Genomic DNA, 21,212 nt, shown 5'->3' with positions numbered 1-21,212 from the left:
GCCAACCAAGCAGTCTTATACTTGTGTCAGTGTAAATCTGTCTTGTTACAAACTTCATCCCAAAGATAATGTGCAGATTCTCTAGGAATGCCAATTGTCCTTGAGCTGGTAGGCAGTGTAGAAATACAGGAAATATTCAAGTAACCATGATAGTATTGTCCTAAAAGATGGTTCCTGGCCTAGTCAGAGTTTGGTTTATAGACCTCAGTTGTACAAAAGATGATACAGTGGTCTGGGGTGTTTGTGTGTGGAGCTAGTCTGTCAACCTTTGTGTATGTGTGGGAATCTGGGGTGTTTGTGTCTGAGTGTTGCGCTAGGCTTCCTTTGCCTGGTTTGTCATGGCGAGAGTTGTCCGTTGTGGTTGGTATTGCACTGCGGCTTTGATTCCAGTTCTCTTCTTCTGTCGTCGCTCACCTCTGCCAGCAGTTCCAGATCCTTTGCTTGTGAACAGTTGTTTGCATGGTTCTGGGGGTCATAGATTCACAGATTTTACCTTGACATGTGGAAATCCTGGCGGTCAGGTGTCACTCGGAACCCTGATTTGGTTTCTTCAATGCCAGTTTCCTCTGCAAAGTGGGTGGGGAGACCGACGTGGTGTCTCTCGTGTCCCTCACTGGCCGCAACTCTGGAGCTGATGCACTTGGTGCAGGTCATGTGCTTTTTGGGTTATTTTGTGGTGGGGAAGGTTGTGCCTCCCTTGCCGGGAGGAAGGCCTTAGCTAGCTGCACGTGAGGTGGTAGGGGTGCCCTAGAGTTGTCCACGCGCCGCTCCAGTCAGCGGCTTCGTCCATTGCAGCTCTCAAGGCTCCCCAGTTGATGGTGGCTTGATGATTCCACAGTGCTCCTCATGTCTGGGTTCATTTTCAGGGATTTATGGAGGGAATGGAGTGATGACTGGCGAGGTCTTGGCCCGCATGGATGAGCTCAGTGCCCCCCAGTCCACAGGATGTTTGGTTAGGGCCAGGCAACAGCCAAGTTTGGGCTGAACCTGTGGAGCGCAGCGTAGATTAACCTGGCTGGCTGCTGGGCACTGATCCCTTGCCACTTGGAGCGCCCAGACTGCCGGTGATCTCTGTTTCTGTGCTCAATAAGTACAGAAATGCCTGATTTGTACCATGTGTCTTGGGTATTTAGCTTGTTCTGAACAATATCATCATGTTGATTCTGCTTCCAAAACCAGCGTTGTCACTTCCTCGGGTCCCACCTCGGACTCCAGGAGGTAGTTTCCTCTGCTGGGGAATTGCGGTCCCAATTCTGGGAGGAGCTCACCCTCGTTGTGGAAGCAGCAGACTCACTCCTCTATGGATTCGGCTTTGCCTCCTGCAGGTCATGTAATGCAGTACATGGGGGGACTGGGAGATGGGGTTGTCACCGGGGAGGGCCTTGGCCCTCTGGGAGCCTCTCCTTGGTGAAGAGCACTGTCTGTATTTGGATCTCGTATAAACTGCTTCTCCTAGTCTTCAACATTTACCATTCAGGCCAACCTTATCTGTCTCAGGTACCCTTACTGTCCTTCCCAGGCCCTTCACTCCTCTCAGACTCACCTACTCCAGGTCCCTTCACTTAGTCATATTTGTCTGTCCTCTGTGTGCAAGTGAATAGTTAATGTAATAGGCCCACTACACTGGAATACTGCTCCTCTAACTGTCCAGCTAGAAACCTCTGTGCTCACTTTTAAGGCTCAGCTTAAGGCCTACCTGTTTGGTGTGGCCTTTGATTCCTGCCATGCTTGCCTGCTGGCCCAATTGCTGCTACGTAATGGTGTCCTTTCCTACTATTCTATGACCTACCTCTTCTCTTTTCCCTCTCTCCTGTCCCTTGATCTTCTCTCTCCTATCTTCAATGGACTTCCTTTCTGTTTTCACCATTACTTATTGATTTTATATTGTAAACTGCTCTGATGGCCTTCCCTAGGGTAGTATATCAAGCTTGCTAATAAACTTGGAGTAGACTGGAGGGTGATGCCCCATCTGGAGAGCAGGTGCACACTAGTGCAATACGAGAACAAGAAACGTGAAAGAAATATACAGAAATAGTCCTATCTCCCTGCTCTACACCCTCACCCCCATAGCCCAGCATCTCCCCCTGCCCTTACACACCCACCCCTCTGCCCTTCCCAATACCTCACCCCTTCCCCCTAGTCCAGCTTCTCCCCTCAATTCCTCCTTCCCTCCCTGTACTCTTCCCAAAGCCTGTGTCCCATCCCAAAACCCGTCATAAAATAACTTTTTTTTTTTTTCTTTTCAAACCTGAGCACTGCAAAGATGGTTGCTTTGCTAATTGCTACTGTGAAGAAAGCCTCCAATGAGGCTATGGTCATTGCAGTTGTGTCTGTGGTGAGGTGCTATAGTAGGGTCACTGAAGGGAGGCCTCAGTTGGATCAGTGCATAGCACGTGCTGTGCACACACTGCTGACTTTCTGGCTGAAGCTGGAGAGACCCTGAATTTCCCAGTGGCACAGGCAGGGCCTGAACCAAAATACAGAAGAACAGCAACCCTTGTAGCCGTGCAAACAACAGTCACAACAAATATATCTGATTGTATTTATTTGTTACAATTTATATTTCATGCATTGTATTGTTATTTTTGGAAATGTATCTGGGGTTTTTTTAATATTTCATTGTATTCTTATTTATATATCTTTTTGATATATATTTTATCTGTGTCAATGAATATGTTTGTTATTCTTTAATTTATATATATGTTCTTAGTGACGCCTGAAGAAGGCCCTTGTGGGCCGAAACATGGCTCGTGTCGAGTCCTGAATGTTCAATAAAGTGGAATTTTCTACATCATCTGCTGTCTCCCCCCCCCCCCCCCCTTTTTTTTCGTCACCCTTGTGACTTTCTTGTTTACAGGCAGGGGCTGGCCACTAGACAGCTGTGCCAACTTAAAGGCAGCACCAGAGTACTGACAGCCAACTCCATGAATTTTTGCAGCACACTCCATGTCCTGGTGGAGGTTCACTTCATATGGTGCAGTGAAGAATGACAGACAGTATATGTGGTGCTGTGGTTTAAACAGTGACAGACAGCACCCAAGAGATGGTGTTCTTTTTGATCTGGTCACTGACATAAAATTTAAAAAAAAATTTAACTGGGCACAGCAATGAAGAAAACCTCCAATGAGGCTATGGTTAATGTGCAATGTCTTATATGTGCCCAATTTATGCTTGCAGGGGTCACAACAATGGAGACTGTACGTGGTCCCAAATTAACTCCACTTTAGGCAGTTAGTGTGTGTTAACTTCCAAATGCCTTCCATGCCTACACTCCTCCACCCATGCCATAACCCCAACACCAAAAACAACGAATGGCACATGCGGAATGCTACCCGCAAAAATACCACAAAGCCCCTTAACATGGCTCTGCGCTAGTGGTAGCCACATGGTAAAATGCATATTGAGTGATTTCTGCAGTTTAGTAAAAGGGCCCCTAAATCACTAAGAGATTCCCTCAATATTAGTAATTTCTACAAATTTTCTTTGCCAATGCTCAGTTTCAACTAAGACTATACTCCCTATGTAGAGCAATTATCTTAATTTTTAAAAATAACACATCCGAGAGATTTTGGCATTGCTCTTTTTTTTTCTTTGTCCAGTGGTTCCTTCCCAATTCCATCCCACCTGGAGGATGCACCCCAGCCAGTCAGGTTTCCAGGATATCCACAATGAATATTCATGGGGAAAATTTGCATGCAGTGGAGGCAAAGTTCATGCAAATCTCATGAATATTCATTGTGGATATCCTGAAAACCTGACTGGCTGGAATGTCTCCAGGAGGAACCACTGTTCTAATTCTTCAATCTAGACTTAATAGCATGGCAGACAAAATATCGTCTATCTGTCTCTTCTCAACATAATTTAATTAGCTTTTCTTCTGCATTATTCATTCATTCATATTTGCCCTAGATTTATTTGATAAATATGGAACACTTTGTGGAAATGTTATGTTCCAACTTGGTTAGCCCTAAAGATACGCAGGCAGAAACACTGCCATGATTTAGGGGGTCTCTTACTAAGGTACACTAGGAGTAGAATGGGCATCTCAGTGTTTAGCGCCAGCTGATTTCTAGCATGAGCTAAAGACGCTAGCATACCTTAGTAAAAAAAACTCCCTTTGTGAGTTAGTAAGGTCAGTGAAATGATGAATGATAGTCCCTCTGGATGCATATATGACCAATTCCATCCTTTGCATCTCCAGCAAACATTTTTAGATCGGGTAGATCCAGAAAATTAATATATGGCTGCTTTTCAGCAAAGTGTCCTCAATTATCCTACCACTTATAGCCATTTGATGATTGCTAGCCATGCCAACTTAATAAATAAAGTTTTTACATAGTCACCCTAATTTAATAAGCAAACTCAATTACCACAACCTTATTCAGTTCATCTAATATAACCAGCCTGCTAGTGCTAACAGGTACTGGTGTTATCACTGCCCTATATCTCTACATATATTTAACAACCTAACGAGGACACCAACTCCAAAAAACATATAAATTCAATAATTTCAATCACCCCCATGATCACACACATGGGAAGCCAAACCCCAGTATGACTACCCACCACTTCCCCAGAACCTTTCAAAATAGCTGAAACATCTAGAACTTCCATTTCCATATTATACTCTTTTTGTAATGAAGAATATTTTTTCATTGCAATTGATAGATAATATATCAATGTAAAGGGGGACAAATTAAGAACAGAAACCTTGAACTTAGGCTAAGACTCTAAGGGAGGGGGGATATGCTTAGGGGATTGTTGATATGCAGCACTATGATGTTATATGTTTATTGATCTTTAATAAAACTTTAAAGCTATTAGACAATCAAAACCTCAACCCATACATATAAGCAGATGATGTCACGATCTACATCCCATTCAAACAAGACCTAAAGGAAATTACCAACAAAATCAACCAAAGCTTCCAAATCATGCACTCCTGGGTGGATGCATTCCAGCTAAAACTCAATGCAGAAAAAACACAATGTCTTATACTAACCTCATAACATAACACAAATAAATTCACCACCATAACCACCCCCAACTTTTCCCTCCCCATCTCAAACAGCCTGAAAATTCTGGGAGTCACCATTGACCAAAATCTCACACTTGAAAACCATGTGAAGAATACAACGAAGAAAATGTTCCACTCCATGTGGAAACTCAAAAGAGTAAAACCTTTCTTCCCAAGGGCCATCTTTCGAAACCTGGTTCAATCCCTGGTACTAAGTCACCTGGACTATTGCAACTCACTCTACGCTGGCTGTAAAGAACAGACCATCAAGAAACTCCAGATGGCCCAGAATACCGCAGCCAGACTCATATTTGGAAAAACAAAATATGAAAGTGCAAAACCCCTAAGAAAGAACCTACACTGGCTCCCACTGAAAGAACTTACCACGTTCACGATATGCACGATTGTTCATAAAATCATTCATGGAGATGCCCCAACCTACATGCTAGACCTAGTGGACCTTCCACCCAGAAATGCTAAACGATCTTCCCGCACCATTTTCAACCTACACTTCCCCAGCTGTAAAAGGGTCAAATACAAACTCACACATGCATCCAGCTTTTCCTACATGAGTACGAAGATGTGGAATGCACTACCAACTCACTTGAAAACGATCAACGAATTAAATAGCTTCTGCAAAGCTTTGAAAACCTATCTCTTTAACAAAGCCTACCACGAGAACCCATAATGACTTGAACACAACCCTTACACTCCTTTATTCAGAATGTCTCACTGTACAGCTGCATAATCAGATCCTCTTGCTTTCTTCTATCTCTTTGCAACACCAATTGTATTTCTTCCCTGTTAAGGCGATGCCATAACAGATCTTTGTAAGCCACATTGAGCCTGCAAATAGGTGGGAAAATGTGGGATACAAGTGCAATAAATAAATAAATACATATTTAAAAAAAAACCTAGAAACCCTCTACCTCAATTAGTTTCTCATCATCTCTTCTTGAAATTAAATAATAGAATACTGTGGAAAGGAAAATTCAGTAAAAAAATTCTAGTGTAATTCTCAAGCTTTGTATCTTTCAGTCTTAAATTAGATACATCTGTAGTTAGGGAAGCTTGAATTAAGAAGATTCCAGTGTTTTCTCTATAGATTCCACCTGTTGAGCCACTTGAAACAGATCCTTAGTTCTTTCTCCACCTTTTCTTCCAACTGGTAAGCTTGGAAGGAAAACTTTTAATCTGTGGCACTAATGCCTCCCCAAGATCTACACCTGCAATGCAGTGCATCCCAGATTGTGTTAAGAAGAGTCATAGAAGCTGGATGGGACAATTAAAAAAGCAGGTAATTTTATCTCACCAAGTTGATTAGTTTTAGTAATCAACATTGTTTGTATAAAATCTGATACTAGTGATCTATTCTCCTGCAAAGACCTCCTCTCTTTTTCATCAAAGCTTGGCTGTTTTGTCTACCTGCTATCATTTCCTGGTCATTCTTACTATCTCAGTCCTGAGAGGTCAGCTGGGTATGATGACCTTTCCTTCCAATTGAGGACTGCCCCCTGGGACCACCCCTGCTACCTGATGGCAGGTTCTGTCCCTATTTGTCCCTTTACCGCCTCCTCTGTGGGCTTGTGTGACCCCTTTTTTTTACCTCCCTTTCTCCAGGAGACATTCTCCATCTGGCTTCAGACAGCACATGTCCTTCTACCCCCCCCCCCCCCCCCTTGTAACAAACTAATGTTTTACCTCATTCTTTCTTTCTCGCAAGATGCTGCACAATCCCAGCCACCCAGCTTTTATTTTCTAGCACTGGTGGGTGTGGAGTAGGAGTGCCCGGAGGTAACTGTTAAGGGCTCTGGCAGTAAATGGCTGTGCACCACATTTTAAAGTAGCGCACAGCCATTTACTGCACACCAAATTTTAAGCAGCGCACAGCCATTTACTGCCTCTATTGGAAAAATGCCCTTTTACCCACTGCGGTAAAAGGTGGCCTTGGCACATGGCAGTCCCACGCACTGACTCCAGCGCAGACCACCTTTTACCGCAGCTTGGTAAAAGGACCCCTATAGAAGCCCAGGCACACCCAGGGAAAAATACAATACAGAGTAAATCAAAATATCTTTCTAGAATACAAATGTCTGAAATAGACAGGATTTTAGGAGTCAGCAGAGGTTCTAATATATTCAGGAAGATGATTTAATAATTTTGTGGCTTGATAAGAGAAAGTAGACATAAAAATCTATAAACCTGTTTTTAAATTACTGTTATAGTTTTCCGAGCACGGTAGCAATTTGCTCAATAGCATTTTTAGATTCTTCTTACTTCAGAGGAGGTGATATGGTTATAGATATTTGCTTTAAATTGGCAAAATACTTAATTTCTCCTTCATCTAATTTTTTTTCAAGATAATCTTTATTAATTCTGATCAAAACAAATCCAACTTCGGAGAGCTGTACAATTCAGTGATTAAATGTGAACCCTGTAATTTCAGGCTGAGTTGGTTGAGATGATCTGTAATGTCCAGCAACCACAAAGAACTTGATAATTCATCAAACTGTTTTTTTTTTTGAGCAAGAAATTCCTAAATGTGTGGCAGCAGCACAAGGAAATGCTCCAAACCTTCCTATTGCTAAGCCACCTGACATCATTATGAAGAACAAGATCTTTCTACTCTGCAACCAGAGAATAGAGAAGAGCATGAAACTGATTGATTTATGCTGGGATTTACTAAGCCGCTAGTGCGGTTGGCTATGCGCTGATGCTGACAAAGCTCATTCACTTTGGGCTGTGTCAGCAATAACATGCGGAAGCTGCTAATGTGGCTTAATAAACAGACCCCTATTAATATTTTATTTTTTTTATTACATTTGTACCCCGCGCTTTCCCACTCATGGCAGGCTCTATGTGGCGGGCAATAGAGGGTTAAGTGACATGCCCAGAGTCACAAGGAGCTGCCTGTGCCGGGAATTGAATTCAGTTCCTCAGTTCCCCAGGACCAAAGTCCACCACCCTAACCACTAGGCCACTCCTCCACTCCAGCACAAATAAAGTTGTTAATTTTTATAACAACATTCATAACCCGGTCAAACTGCAGTGCTTGCTACATAATGATTCCTGATGAATGATGCAATGAAATGGCATGAATTTCCCCACATTGTGATCTTCCCTCATCAACCCCACCAATCCTGAGTGCATTCTGGTCATAGCAGGTACACCATCTGTTATGTCACCATAATTTTGATAGTGGGACATTGTTGTCATTCAATAAATTTTAGAGCATTAAAGCAGTCTGTGTTCCTGTTGTATCATTGTCAATACCTCATCTTTGATCACAACGCTTCTGCTAAAAAGTACAAAGACCAACAGTTCAGAGAGATTAGAAATATCTGTGGATTCATCTTATGCCAGTGAAAACCGGTGACAATGATGCAAATCTGACATATGCTGTGAAAATCATGTTCACTCATTTTTCATATCTTCTAGCAACAGTGTTAGGACACAACAGAATTTCTTCAATTGCATTTTTTATTTCCGTAGAATTGTATTTTCGCTCAGAACTTTTATCTGCAAACATTCTTTAACAACCAAACTATCAGTAAAGGTTTTTCTCCAATAACTAGCAGGCCATATTCTCACATGTGGGTGACATCATCCTCGTTGCCTAGTTTGGAGCGCGGTTAAAGCATATATGACTTTAAGAGCACAGGCTAGCGTCCTCACTGTGCATGCCCGAGTGCCGCCCACTGCGCAAGACCAGCAATCACTTTTCATCTGCTATGAAGAGAGAACACACTGACCTGTGGTCCCTTGCATTGTCTAGTGTGTGTCTGATTTTTTTTTTTTTAGCTTTTGTATTATTTTTCCTTCGGGAATTATTTTCTCCCTTCCTTTATTGCTTTAGTTAGGTTTTTCTCCACTTTTAGGTTTGCTTGTTTTTTGCATGCTCTTTTTTTCTGGTGTTTTGCCTCTTTTTCAGACACCATCGAGTTGTCTGATGTGGCCATGGCTGTTTGTCCTTCCATGTCATTATAGGTTCCCAGTAGGTTCAAACACTGTGCCTGTGGACCATCTCTGACAAAGACATCCATTCTTGATGTCTTCAGTGTCTGGGGCCAGAACATTCCCCTGCCATTTGTATTCTTTGCCTGTGTATGCAGAAAATAACCCAGCTGTCCAGAGTATCTCAAAGAGACAAAATGTTTTGAGCCCGGTCTGAATCGATGTCAGCGCTTGCACCGGTATCGGGTGCATTGGTCTCCATGGCTGCAAGACCCAGGTCCGACACTGGGAGTGGATATTCATCAAGTAGGCCTCCAACTGCCTCAATGCTGCCATTGTGCAGGGCTCCCGGGACCAGTCAGCATTGGACCCAACCCGAGGATGTGTGGGTATTTGATATTGTCCTCATCGGCACTGGGCAAAGGTCAAGAAGCACAAGCATTGATCCCTCTCAACACATGGTGCTGGGAGCACTGGGACACCGAGGGATCAAGTCCCCAAGAAGCATCAGCATCAAAAGGAGTGCTCCCCCTCCATCGTAGAGGTGATGATGTGAGGATCTTGGTGCAGCCAGGAGCAGGCGCCTGCCCCGACCCCAATGGTTCAGCAGGCTGCTTCTGAACCAACGCCCCAGCCTTTCCCAATTTCAGCCCTCAACGAGCACATTCAGGCCATGCCCCATGAGCATTTGGCGGGTTACTGCAACAGAGTGCATCTGGGATGTTTGCACCAGCCATGACTCTTCCTGCTGCCCCGCAAGGCCCTTAGCCTGCAGTGAGATCGACTCTGGTGCCGCATGCTGTACCAGTGTTGACAGCTGCCTGTGATGGCACCCCCCTTGACATCGACGGAGGAAGCTTCACTGAGGGTGGAGCCTACACCTTAACACCTTTCTAGACATGGTTCCTCTTTCTCGAGGTAGGCTCGGTCTCGGCCCTCCCATGAGGAGTTCTTTGCTGAAACCGATGAGGAGCCAACATGGACGTCTGATGAGGACCCTAGGTTCTTCTTGGAGGAGTCCTATGGCATCCCATCTGACTCCTCTCCTCCAGAGGAAAGGAGGAAGTCTCCACCTGAGAGCCTTTCCTTCCTTGCTTTTGTCAGGGAAATGGGGGGGACAGACCAGGGGCATAGCTACGGGTGGGCCTGGCTGGGCCCAGGCCCACCCAATTTCAGCCCAGGCCCGCCCAGCGCCAGCCCCAGCACCCATTGCCGGTCACTGCTGCTTTTCCTGTTGAGCAGCAGGGCCGGCGCTACAAAAAGAAGAAGCGCTAACGGCGCTAAGGATAAAAAATGTTAAAAAAAAAAAAAAAGCACGGCACCAGCAGGCACTGTCTCGGCAGCCTTGAGGCATTGTCTGCTGAGGCATTGGCTGCTGGCTCGCAGGCTCCTCCCGCAGACGGAGAAAAGAGGGGAAACATGGAAGGATGGGGAGAAAAAGAGGGAAAACAGATGGAAGGATGGGGAGAAAGAGGGAAAACATGGAAGGATGGGGAGAAAAGAGGGAAAACAGATGGAAGGATGGGGAGAAAGAGGGAAACATGGAAGGATGTCAGAGAATGAGGGAAAACATGGAAGGATGGGGAGAAAGAGGGAAAACATGGAAGGATGGGGAGAAAAGAGGGCAAACAGATGGAAGGATGGCAGAGAATGAGGGAAAACATGGAAGGATGGGGAGAAAGAGGGAAAACATGGAAGGATAGGGAGAAAAGATAGAAAACAGATGGAAGGATGGGGAGAGAAAGAGGGAAAACGGATGGATGGGGAGAGAGACTCTGGATGGAAGGATGGGGAGAGAAAGGGGAGATGGATGAAAGGATGCAGAGAGAAAGGTGAGAGACTGGAAGGATGTGGAGAGAGAAGGGACACTGAACAGAAAAGGGTAGAGTGATACAGAGACACTGGTTAGAAAGAGGGGGAGAGACATTAGATGGAAGGATCAGGAGAGAGGATAGATGGATGGAAGGATGGGGAGAGAAAGAGGGAAGACGCTGGATGGAAGGGTAGGGAGAAAGAGGTGACACTGGACGGAAGGATGCAGAAAGAAAGAGGGGAGACTACTGGAAGGATTGGGAGAGAGAGGGGAGACTGGAAGGATGGGGAGAGAAAGAAGAGAGCTGCTGGATGGAAAAGGAGAGTAGTGAAAGACTGAAGAGGAAGGGGCATGGGGAGAACAAGGGTGAGAAAAAGATGAAAAGCCATAAGTAGATGAAGGAAATTAAAGAATGGATAGTAAGAATGAATTAAATCAGGACAGAGAGAGAGAGGCAGAAAAATATTGAAGAAAGCAAAGAAAAATGAGAGAAAAATGAGAAATGGCCAGGAAACCGTGGCAGAAGAGTTAAGCGAAAACGAAGGAAAGCAGAATCTAGAGACTGGGAGCGACACAATGAGAAAAAGTAAATGGCCATACAAGAAAGGTAAAGAAAATAATTTTATTTTTAATTTAGGATAAAGTAAATATGGTACCTGTGTTAATAAAGGTTCAGAAACCAATACTTCCTTAGGTCAGGCGAGGATACCGTAACAGCATTATACTGACCTGAGGCAGAAGGTTTTGGCCTCTGAAAGCTCATGGAAAAGGGTGTTAGGCTATTAAATAAATTATTTTCTGAAATCTGATGCACTGTCACTGAAAAGCAGCACTTTACCCTGTGTGACAAATGCACCTGATTAGCGTGACTAAATTTTGCTGGGGGAGGGGGGTAGAGAGAAAATTTTGTGCCCACCCACTTTGGGTTCAGGCCCATCCAAAATTGGCAGTCTGGCTACGCCACTGGGACAGACAGCAGCAGAATCGGATGCTGATCAGAAAAACAAAGTCACCAGACAACAAAGGTAGAAAAAAATAATTTTATTTTCATTATAGTGTTTGGAATATGTTCACTTTGAGAATCAGGTGCTCAACATTAAAAGTTTATATTTATTTACTTATTTATGGCATTTTATCGCACATTAAACATGAATTAGATTGGAATCTGGGATCATTTAATGTTTTTTTTTTTCATGGAGTAATGCATTGCCCGCCCCCCCCCCCCCCAGGCTCTCTCCCCGGCTATAGCCAGCTCTGCAATTTGGGGGGGGGGGGGGGCGCAGGGGAGGGGGGACCGGGGAGAAAGCCTGTTGTTTAACATTTACCAGCACACCACTGGTAGTTTTCCAAGTTATTGCAATATTTGTGTTCACAATAGATCTCCTTTGAAAACATTGTTTTTTTTTGTTTGGACTTATTTGATTAACAGTCTTTAGAAGTGCCTGTTCCTTCTTGCTGTCCCTCTCACCCCATCTTCTGTTCTAAAACCTTGCTCTATTATATCTTCTTTGAAAGACTTTTACATTTTTTTGTCTGGGTTATTGGAGGGGTAGCGGAATTTTTTTGAAATTACCATTAATATGTCAAACGAAAATAAAACCAAAACATACATGAGGAAACCAAAACCCTGCTTCCCTCTCGGTTTCGTTTCTCTGGCCAGTGGCCACTCTGTGTAGAATATGTATCCCTTCCCTTCTCCTCCTCTCCCGCCCCTTCTGTGACTCGCGGCTCCCTCGGGCGGGCTCTAGTGTTCCAAGGAACGCGCCCAGTGCGCACGCGCCGGCGATGGGTTTCGTTTCTTCTCCGGTGCGGCGGAGGACCAGAAGGTTGGGGGTACGGCATACTCGCCCTATAAAAACAGCGATACGATTTCGTCTGCGCAGTGCTGTTGACAGACAGTGTAAGAGAGCCCAAGCGGAGAGTGTCTGAGGGGAGATGAGGCCGGACGAGAAGCAGAGCCTGGAACTCTTCAGGTCTTACCTGGAGAGCACCCTGAGTCCCACCTACATCCTGAGCTACATGAACAGCTGGCTTACCGAGCAAGGTGAGGGATGGAGGACTGATGCTGGTGCGCAGTTTGGGGCTGAAGCGGGCGAGAGATGCAACTTGTTGGCAATCCCCCATTTTACTGCAAGTCGCCTAGAAGCAGTTGCAAAAGTCATTTTTTTAATTTATAGTTTACATGCGCTTTGGTATAGGTAGATGTTGCTTATCTGAACGTTTCAAGGAAGGGTATAGACTGTGGTTCGTCAAACTTCTGGAAGCTATAGAAAGAGGGGACTGTTCCTAATCCACTAAGTTATACAGAGCCGGCACAAGGGTAATGGGTGCTCTTTGCCCTAGGCAAACCATCAGCCTCACCCCCCCCCCCAATTAACTTTCAGACCCTCTAGCCTGCAGTCCTCCCCCTCGACTTTGATACATAAACTCCAATCAAGATCATTACATAAACACCTGTGAAAACTCAGGTTAAAGTATGTGTGGGTGGACTTGCTGTTTTTCTTTGACTGCAGCTGGTCTTTGGTGGCCCAAGAAACTGTAGCTCTAAGTGAATGGCTATTCTTTGAGGACAAGCAGGTTTATGTATTATCACAAGTGGGTAACGACGACCCGTGTCGCCCGGTCTCGACTTATGAAAAGCATGAGCAGAGCTTTGTGGAGTGTGAATGCCTTCCCGCTTTCGGCGAGAACACGGTCTCAGTTCTTTTTCTACCACGGTGAGGAGCGGGTGTGTTTTTACCGTCTCCTCACATCGCTCAGTCCAAAAGAGCTTTTTTGTGCCTTTCGGTGACTTATTTTCATTCTTTATTGTGTTCCTGGTTGTGGAATTCCCTTTTTTTGTCTTTTCCTTATTTTTAGTTTATTTTGTTCGGTTCAAAGTTTTCTTTATTTTTTGTCATCATTCAGCCGCTTTTAGGCCTTGACTTCAGCCAGGATTTTTCCCTTAATTTTTTGCCTCGCCTTGCCCCTTTTTCAGGCACCATCACTTTGTTTAATTTAGCTGAGGAAGTTTTTTGTTCCCTGTCCATGAAGGTTTCCAGTGACTTTAAGCGCTGTACTCGGTGCAATTGGACAATCTCTGGGAAGGACACCCAGTCATTGGTGTCTTCATTGTCTTGGGCTCGACCATAGCCCCACTAACGTTCTCCCAAATACAATCATATCAGCTCTTCATGAGCATCCACTTGCAAAACTCGGTGTGGAAGTTGTCAGACCTGACCAAGTCACTTTGCCAGTTGGTCAAGCAGCAAAAGGCATGTAGAAAGTTCTTGGCCAGGGGCACGTACAACACTTTTGATGTGGCATCCAGTATCTCTGCTCAGAGTATAGCAATGCATACACTCATGGCTGCATGTTTCTGATTTGGAACATTCTGTTCAGCAGAGGTTGGCGGATGCACCATGCCGGGGGGATAACTTTTTTGGAGAGAAGGTTGAGGAGGTCGCTGACTAAATCAAAAAACATACTGATACCATCTCTTCTCTCTTCTGCTGAGCGCCTTCTGTATCTACCTCCTCAGCTAGGAGGGCTTTTGGCAAACCAAGGAGGAGTACCTATTACTATCAGAGGTGTAGGTACAACCCCTCAGCTCGCCAGCCTGTTCAGGCTCAGCCCTAGCGTGCTCGTTCACATCAACAGTGTGTGCTAAATGCCCCTACTGTTCTCTAGGCAAAACAAGGGACGAGCTTTTAACAGGGTCCAGCAGAGCATAGCCACAGTAAAAGTGTCTGTCCCAGACAACTTGCCAGTCGGGAGGGGGGGGGGGAGGCTGAAGTTTTTCTATGAAAGGTGGCCCCTTATAATTTCCGACCGGTGGGTTCTGCAAATAGTCCGGTTAAGATACACTCTCAATCTGGAATCCAAACCTCCAAATTGCCCACCGGGAGCTCATTCATACAGCTCTCAGCACAGGCAGGTACTTGCAGAGGAACTATCCACCCTACTGAAAGCCCATGCGGTCGAACCCGTTCCACCAAGGGAAGAAGGGCTGGGATTCTATTCCGGGTACTTCCTTGTGCAAAAGAAAACGGGGGATGTGTCCCATCCTAGACCTAAGGGCCCTGAACAAACAGAATCTGTTTGGGGTTTAGAATCCAACTCCACTCCCCAAGGCACTTTTTGTTCTGTTCCAGGCTGCACTCTCAGCTAGTTGTTTATAGTTTCAGGTTAATCTATGTTTAATGTCCTCGCCATTGCGAGGTCCAATTGACCAACCTTTGTTGTTTTGGGTGAGCCTGGATGCTAGGGATACCCCAATTGTGAGTATAATACAACCTGCTTGTCCTCGGAAAAAGTGAAGATACTTACCTGTAGCAGGTATTCTCCGAGGACAGCAGGCAGATTATTTTCACAAGTTTGTCTCCTCTATCTGTCTTTCTTTTGCTCTTCGCTGAACTGAGGAGCGCGGCGGGCGGGAAGATACTTTGCACATGCTCGTTCTGGCGTGTGGCACACTCGGAAGACTAGCAAATTTTTTGCTATGCGGAATGCCGGTTTCTGGGCCGGCGCGGATTGCCGACCCAGTTGTGAGAATAATCAGCCTGCTGTCCTCAGAGAATACCTGGTACAGTACAGGTAAGTATCTTCGCTTTCTGTGTAGTTAACCTCTGCTGTTGAAAAATCACAGAGACTCACAAGCAGCCCTTTATTTAGCAAAAGGATATTTACTTGTACAGTACTTTTTTTGTACCAGATGCTTCAGAACTTGCAGCTGTAGAAGAAAAAAAGGGGCCTACGACTGCGACATCAGTGTTTCTTGAACGACTGCTTCAGTTAGAAGCAGAAGGAGTGTTTCGTGGATTTTTAGATGGCCTGAGAAATGCAGGTTGGTATTTACTAGAAAAAAACAACAACTTAATTTTGTTCTGTCAACTTTGTTTATGAAGCGTAGGGACCCTTTTACTGAATTGCATTAGAATCTGGGCGTAGCTTGTCTCAACATGGGACTTTCCTGCACTATGCACATATTTCAACACAGCGCAATTAGTGGCATTTCAAAGAAAAATTTTGGGTCATTGCCAATATTTGCATAAGTGCATGTTACCAGTAAAGCACTTACTGCCTCCTATTTAGGAAGAGCCAAGTGCTCCCGCATTAACTCCACATTAACCAGTTAGCACACAGTAATCTGAGGGGTCCTTTTACCAAGCTATGGTAACAGGTTGACGCGTGCTGAGGCCCCCTTTTAAATGAAATTGTCATTCGGCAAGTGAACCACTTGTCATATGGCCATTTTGGGGGGAGCACTTGCTGTCTCTCATTGAGGTGGCGGTAAGGGCTCCTGCGCTAACCTGGCGGTAACCGGGCAGCATGCAGCACTGTCTGATTCCCACCGGGAAAACACTGGTGCTATAAAAAAAAAATTGTTGTAGTCTCGGAAGTTGTGCGCGTGGGGGGTGAGAACTACCACTGGGCTGCTGAGGTAGCCCAGCAGTAGTGCCGGCCGCGTACAGTAGGCCCATGTTGGGCTTACCGCTGCTTCATAAAAGACCCCCTGAACACATCTGGTTAATGCTTCTATGCCCATTCTCCGCCATGACACTCCCTCCAAGAAATATTTTTAAAAGATACCTAATTTGCACAAAGAAGCAAAATACAGCAAAATACTTTAACCTGTTTTGCAGTAGCCTGTTTTTGCTGTGTGTTAAGGCTTAATGGCCTTTAGGCCCCTTAGGGAGCCTTTTACTAATCTAATATAATAATTTGTTCCTGCAATGTTCCAATGTGTCTGCCTGTGCCCGTAACCGTCTCCTGACGTCACTCTCCCGTAGTAGAAGCCTGCTTGCCTGACGTCCGGAGATGTTACTATTCGAAGCAGGGAGGCGGGAAGCGCGCAAAGAAAAGAAGAGGGAGCCGATTTAGCTCTCAGCCCTTCCTCCACACGCTACGTGGGAGCCGGTTTAGCGAGCAGCCCTTCCTCCACACGCTACAAGGGAGCCGATTTACCTCTCGCTCGCCACTGAGCCCTTCCTGCACACAGAACACGGGAGCTACTTCAGCCCTTCCTCCACACGCTACGCGGGAGCTGCTTTACCTCTCGCTCGCCACTGAGCCCTTCCTGCACACAGAACGCGGGAGCTACTTCAGCCCTTCCTCCACAACTTGGAACTGGGAGGGAGGGGGGACCGTGGAACTGGGAGGGAGGGAGGGACGGAGGGAGGGAGGGGACGACCCTGGAACTTGGAGGGAGGGGACGACCCTGAAACTCGGAGGGGGGGGGAGGGAAAGGAGAGAGAGGGGAGGGAGGGAGGAGGGCCTGGAACTGGGAGGGAGGGAGGGAGGGGGGCCTGGAACTCGGAGGGAGGTGCAGGGGGGAGGTGGAGGGGGGAGGTGTGATGCACATGTGGGGGGGGAGGGCAAGGGACAGAGATGTGGGGGGGGAGGGCAAGGGACAGAGGAGAATTGCTGTACCACGATGGATGGAGGGGGCAGGGGGAGAGATGTTGCACATGGATGGATGGAGGGGGCAGGGCACAGAGGACGTTTGCTGCATATGGATGAATGCAGGGGAGAGAGCATAATCGGTGTACACAGGGCACACACTACACTCTCTCACTCACACACACACACACACACACACACACACACACACATTCTGTCTCTCAATCACACACTCTCTCTATAACACACTCTCTCTCTCTGACACACACTCTTTCTCTCTTACACATATTCTCTGACACATACTCATTCACTATCTCACACACTCTTTCCTAACAGTTCCCTTAAAAACATAATTACCATTAGAGGACAACCTTGCTAGCGCCCATTTCATTTCTTTCAGAAACAGGCCTCTTTTACTAGTATATAATAATTACTTTGGAGTCCTTTGATTAAGGTGTGCTAACGAATTAGTGTGCGTAAGTGCTATGCAGCCCATTGGTATACAGTGAGCTGTGTGACAGCGCTTGCTACATCTGTTAAGGGTCCTTTTACTAAGGTGCGCTATGGATGTGTGGCTTAACATGTGATAGCCGTTAAACACCCTGGCATGACAATGCACACTAAACCATGTGCTAACTGCACACCCTGTTATAGGGCAGGAAATAGGTCGGGAATGGGTGTGGACTGTGCATTGCAGTTAGTGTATGGTAACTTACCATGTATTAATTGGCACTAAATAGGAGACATTTATTTATTTGTTACATTTGTATCCCACATTTTCCCACCTATTTGCAGGCTCAATGTGGCTTACATAGTACCGTAGAGGCATTCGCCAGTCCGGTAAAGAAACAAATACAGGTGGTATTATGGTTAAGTAAGGAACATATGTTTCAGTTACAATGCGAATCAAAGAGAGAAAAGATTATTTAGTGTCCAGTACATGCTTTGGTTATGTTGTGTTGCAGAGTGCAGGCATTTATGTTGGGTCGGTGGGCTATGCCTTTTTGAACAGGTAGGTCTTTAATGATTTCCTGAAGTTTAGGTGGTCGTAGGTTGGCTTCACAACTTTTGGCAGTGTGTTCCATAATTGTGTGCTTGTATAGGAGAAGCTAGACGCATAGGTTGTTTTGTATTTAATATTTTTGCAGTTTGGATAGTGGAGGTTTAGGTATGTTCGAGATGATCTGGTTATGTTTGTGAGTGGTAGGTCTATAAGTTCTGTCATGTATCCTGGGACTTGGCCATAGATAATTTTGTGGACCAGGGTGCAGATTTTGAATGTAATATGTTCTTCGATTGTCAGCCAATGCAGTTTTTCACGGAGGGGCTTGGCACTGTCGAATCGCGATTTGCCAAACATTAGTCTGGCTGCTGTATTCTGAGCGGTCAGGAGTTTCTTTGTAAGTTGTTCTTTGCATCCAGCGTAAATTTCATTGCAATAGTCTGGGTGACTTAGCACCATTGATTGTATTAGGTTACGAAATATTTCCCTCGGGAAGAAAGGTTTTAAGTATTTAAGTTTCCATATCGAGTGGAACATTTTCTTTCTTGTAGAGTTCACTTGGCTCTCGAGAGTGAGGTTGCGGTCGATTGTCACGCAGAGTATTTTCAGGCTGTTTGAAATAGGGAAGGTGTGTTCTGGGGTGGTTTAAGGTTGTTAGTTTGAATGTATTGTGTTGAGATGAGAGGATGAGGCAGTGTGTTTTTTCAGTATTCAGCTTCAATTGAAAGGAGTTTGCCCATGAATCCATGGTATTCAAGCCGAGTTTAATTTCATTATTGATTTCTGTTAGATCATGTCTGAAGGGAATGTAAATTGTGACGTCATCTGCGTAGATGAATGGGTTGAGGCCTTGCTTTGATAATGCCTTGGCTAGTGGGATCATCATTATGTTGAAGAGTATTGGTGATAGTGGTGATCCTTCAGGTACTCCACAGTCTGCTTTCCAAGGTGGTGATGTGTTTGATTTTGATTTTACTTGGTATGTTCTGGTAGTTAGGAAACCTTTGATCCAGTTGAGTATGTTTCCTCCGATTCCGAAATAGTCTAGGAGTCTCAGTAGTATTTTGTGGTTTACCATGTCGAATGCACTCGACATGTCAAATTGTAGGAGAAGTATACTTTTACCTATGGCTATTTCCTGCTTGAATTTGGCCAGGAGAGTGACTAACACAGATTCGATGCTATGGAGGGGGCGGAAACCTGATTGTGATTCGTGGAGTATTGAGAACTTGTCCAAGTAGTCGGTAATCTGTTTGTTCACCATGCTCTCTTAAGTACATCTGTGCTGTCACTATGTTTGGTGTTAGTGATGTGCACAGGCAAGAAAAATGTGGTTGCTTACGTAATGTTTAGTGTGTGGTAAATTTGATTTAAAGTACACTAACATGAATTAAGAGACGCTTTGTGCACGTTAAATCAATTTAGTGCTTTTTCCTAGGAAAAAAAGTGCTGGTACTCTACTACTACTACTACTACTATTTAGCATTTCTATAGCGCTACAAGGCATACGCAGCGCTGCACAAACATAGACAATCTAATAGACAAAAAATAAATAAAGTAATCAAATCAATTAATGTGAACGGGAAGGAAGAGAGGAGGGTAGGTGGAGGCGAGTGGTTACAAGTGGTTACGAGTCAAAAGCAATGTTAAAGAGGTGGGCTTTCAGTCTAGATTTAAAGGTGGCCAAGGATGGGGCAAGACGTAGGGGCTCAGGAAGTTTATTCCAGGCGTAGGGTGCAGCGAGACAGAAGGCGCGAAGTCTGGAGTTGGCAGTAGTGGAGAAGGGAACAGATAAGAAGGATTTATCCATGGAGCGGAGTGCACGGGAAGGGGTGTAGGGAAGGACGAGTGTGGAGAGATACTGGGGAGCAGCAGAGTGAATACATTTAAAGGTTAGTAGAAGAAGTTTGAACAGGATGCGAAAACGGATAGGGAGCCAGTGAAGGGTCTTGAGGAGAGGGGTAGTATGAGTAAAGCGACCCTGGCGGAAGATGAGACGGGCAGCAGAGTTTTGAACCGACTGGAGAGGGGAGAGGTGACTAAGTGGGAGGCCAGCAAGAAGCAGATTGCAGTAGTCTAAACGAGAGGTGACAAGGGTTTGGATGAGGGTTTTGGTAGAGTGCTCAGAAAGAAAGGGGCGGATTTTACGGATGTCCAACGGAGGTCCAACCTTAGTTGGTGGGGTGATTTGTTTTTGTAAAAAATTTCTATTTCGCATGATCCTACAACTCTCGGTGGATCACAGCATAGCATACATAGTATAATTCTAAAAGAAGACATACACACACACACATGCAATAAAAGATTCTTGACTAAAACAAACTTGTCACTAAAACAATAAGGAGCTTAAACACCCCGCCTTAAATCATCGTAAGAGCTTGGGCAAAAAGGAAAGCCTTTAAATGTTTTTGAAACTGAAGAAGTGAAATCATACCTCTTTATATTAAAGGGAAATAAATTCCACTGCCTTGCACACTCATTATAAAAAATAGTCGAACGGTACTCAGCCTAATATGATGAAAGGAAGGAATAGTGAGCAAAAGTTTGGCTGAAGAATGCAGTGCATGAGCAGGCTGATAGAACTTAAAAGAACTGGCCACAGAAACTGGCACATCATTGCTTAAAACCTTAAAAATTAGCAACAAGATTTTAAACCTGATTCTCCACTGGTTGGGTAACCTGTGCAACTTCTTAAGTACTGGCGTAATATGAGTCAAGCGAGAGGTATCTGTGAAGCAAACGAGCAGCAGCATTTTGAGCAATTTGTAAAGGACTGATCCTACCTAGAGGTAATTCAAGATACTTAAATGTGTTACAGTAATCAAACAAGGTAGCGATCACACGCTGTAGTACAGACCTAAAGTTAGTGGGCAACAACAACTGCTTTAGCCACCTAATCAGACATAATTTGAAATAAAACCTTTTTGAACAGATGCATGCATCTGAGTTGAAAATGACAAATTAGAATTCAACCAAAACCCCAAGATACATTAAGCTCCACACAATGGAAATTTTCAAAGAATCGAATACAAAGGTTTCTGTAA

The 21,212-nt window shown here is 44.9% G+C and overlaps 1 protein-coding gene across 1 annotated transcript in view; it reads left to right on the top strand.

Moving 5' to 3' along the window:
- The first annotated feature begins 12,567 nt into the window (after positions 1-12,567).
- DDX58 (DExD/H-box helicase 58) overlaps positions 12,568-21,212 on the top strand; it is a 103,091-nt gene continuing 94,446 nt past the window's right edge. Inside the window, exons 1-2 of the mRNA XM_030193733.1 lie at positions 12,568-12,828; positions 15,478-15,609. Of these exons, the coding sequence (XP_030049593.1) occupies positions 12,720-12,828; positions 15,478-15,609 (241 nt within the window). The 5' untranslated portion in view covers positions 12,568-12,719. The remainder of the gene's footprint in view (positions 12,829-15,477; positions 15,610-21,212) is intronic.

This window comes from Microcaecilia unicolor, chromosome 2 (genome assembly GCF_901765095.1).
Source record: "Microcaecilia unicolor chromosome 2, aMicUni1.1, whole genome shotgun sequence".
Classification (NCBI taxonomy): domain Eukaryota; kingdom Metazoa; phylum Chordata; class Amphibia; order Gymnophiona; family Siphonopidae; genus Microcaecilia; species Microcaecilia unicolor.
Note: the sequence above shows the minus strand (reverse complement) of the source record. Positions and strands in the feature narration are given on the sequence as shown.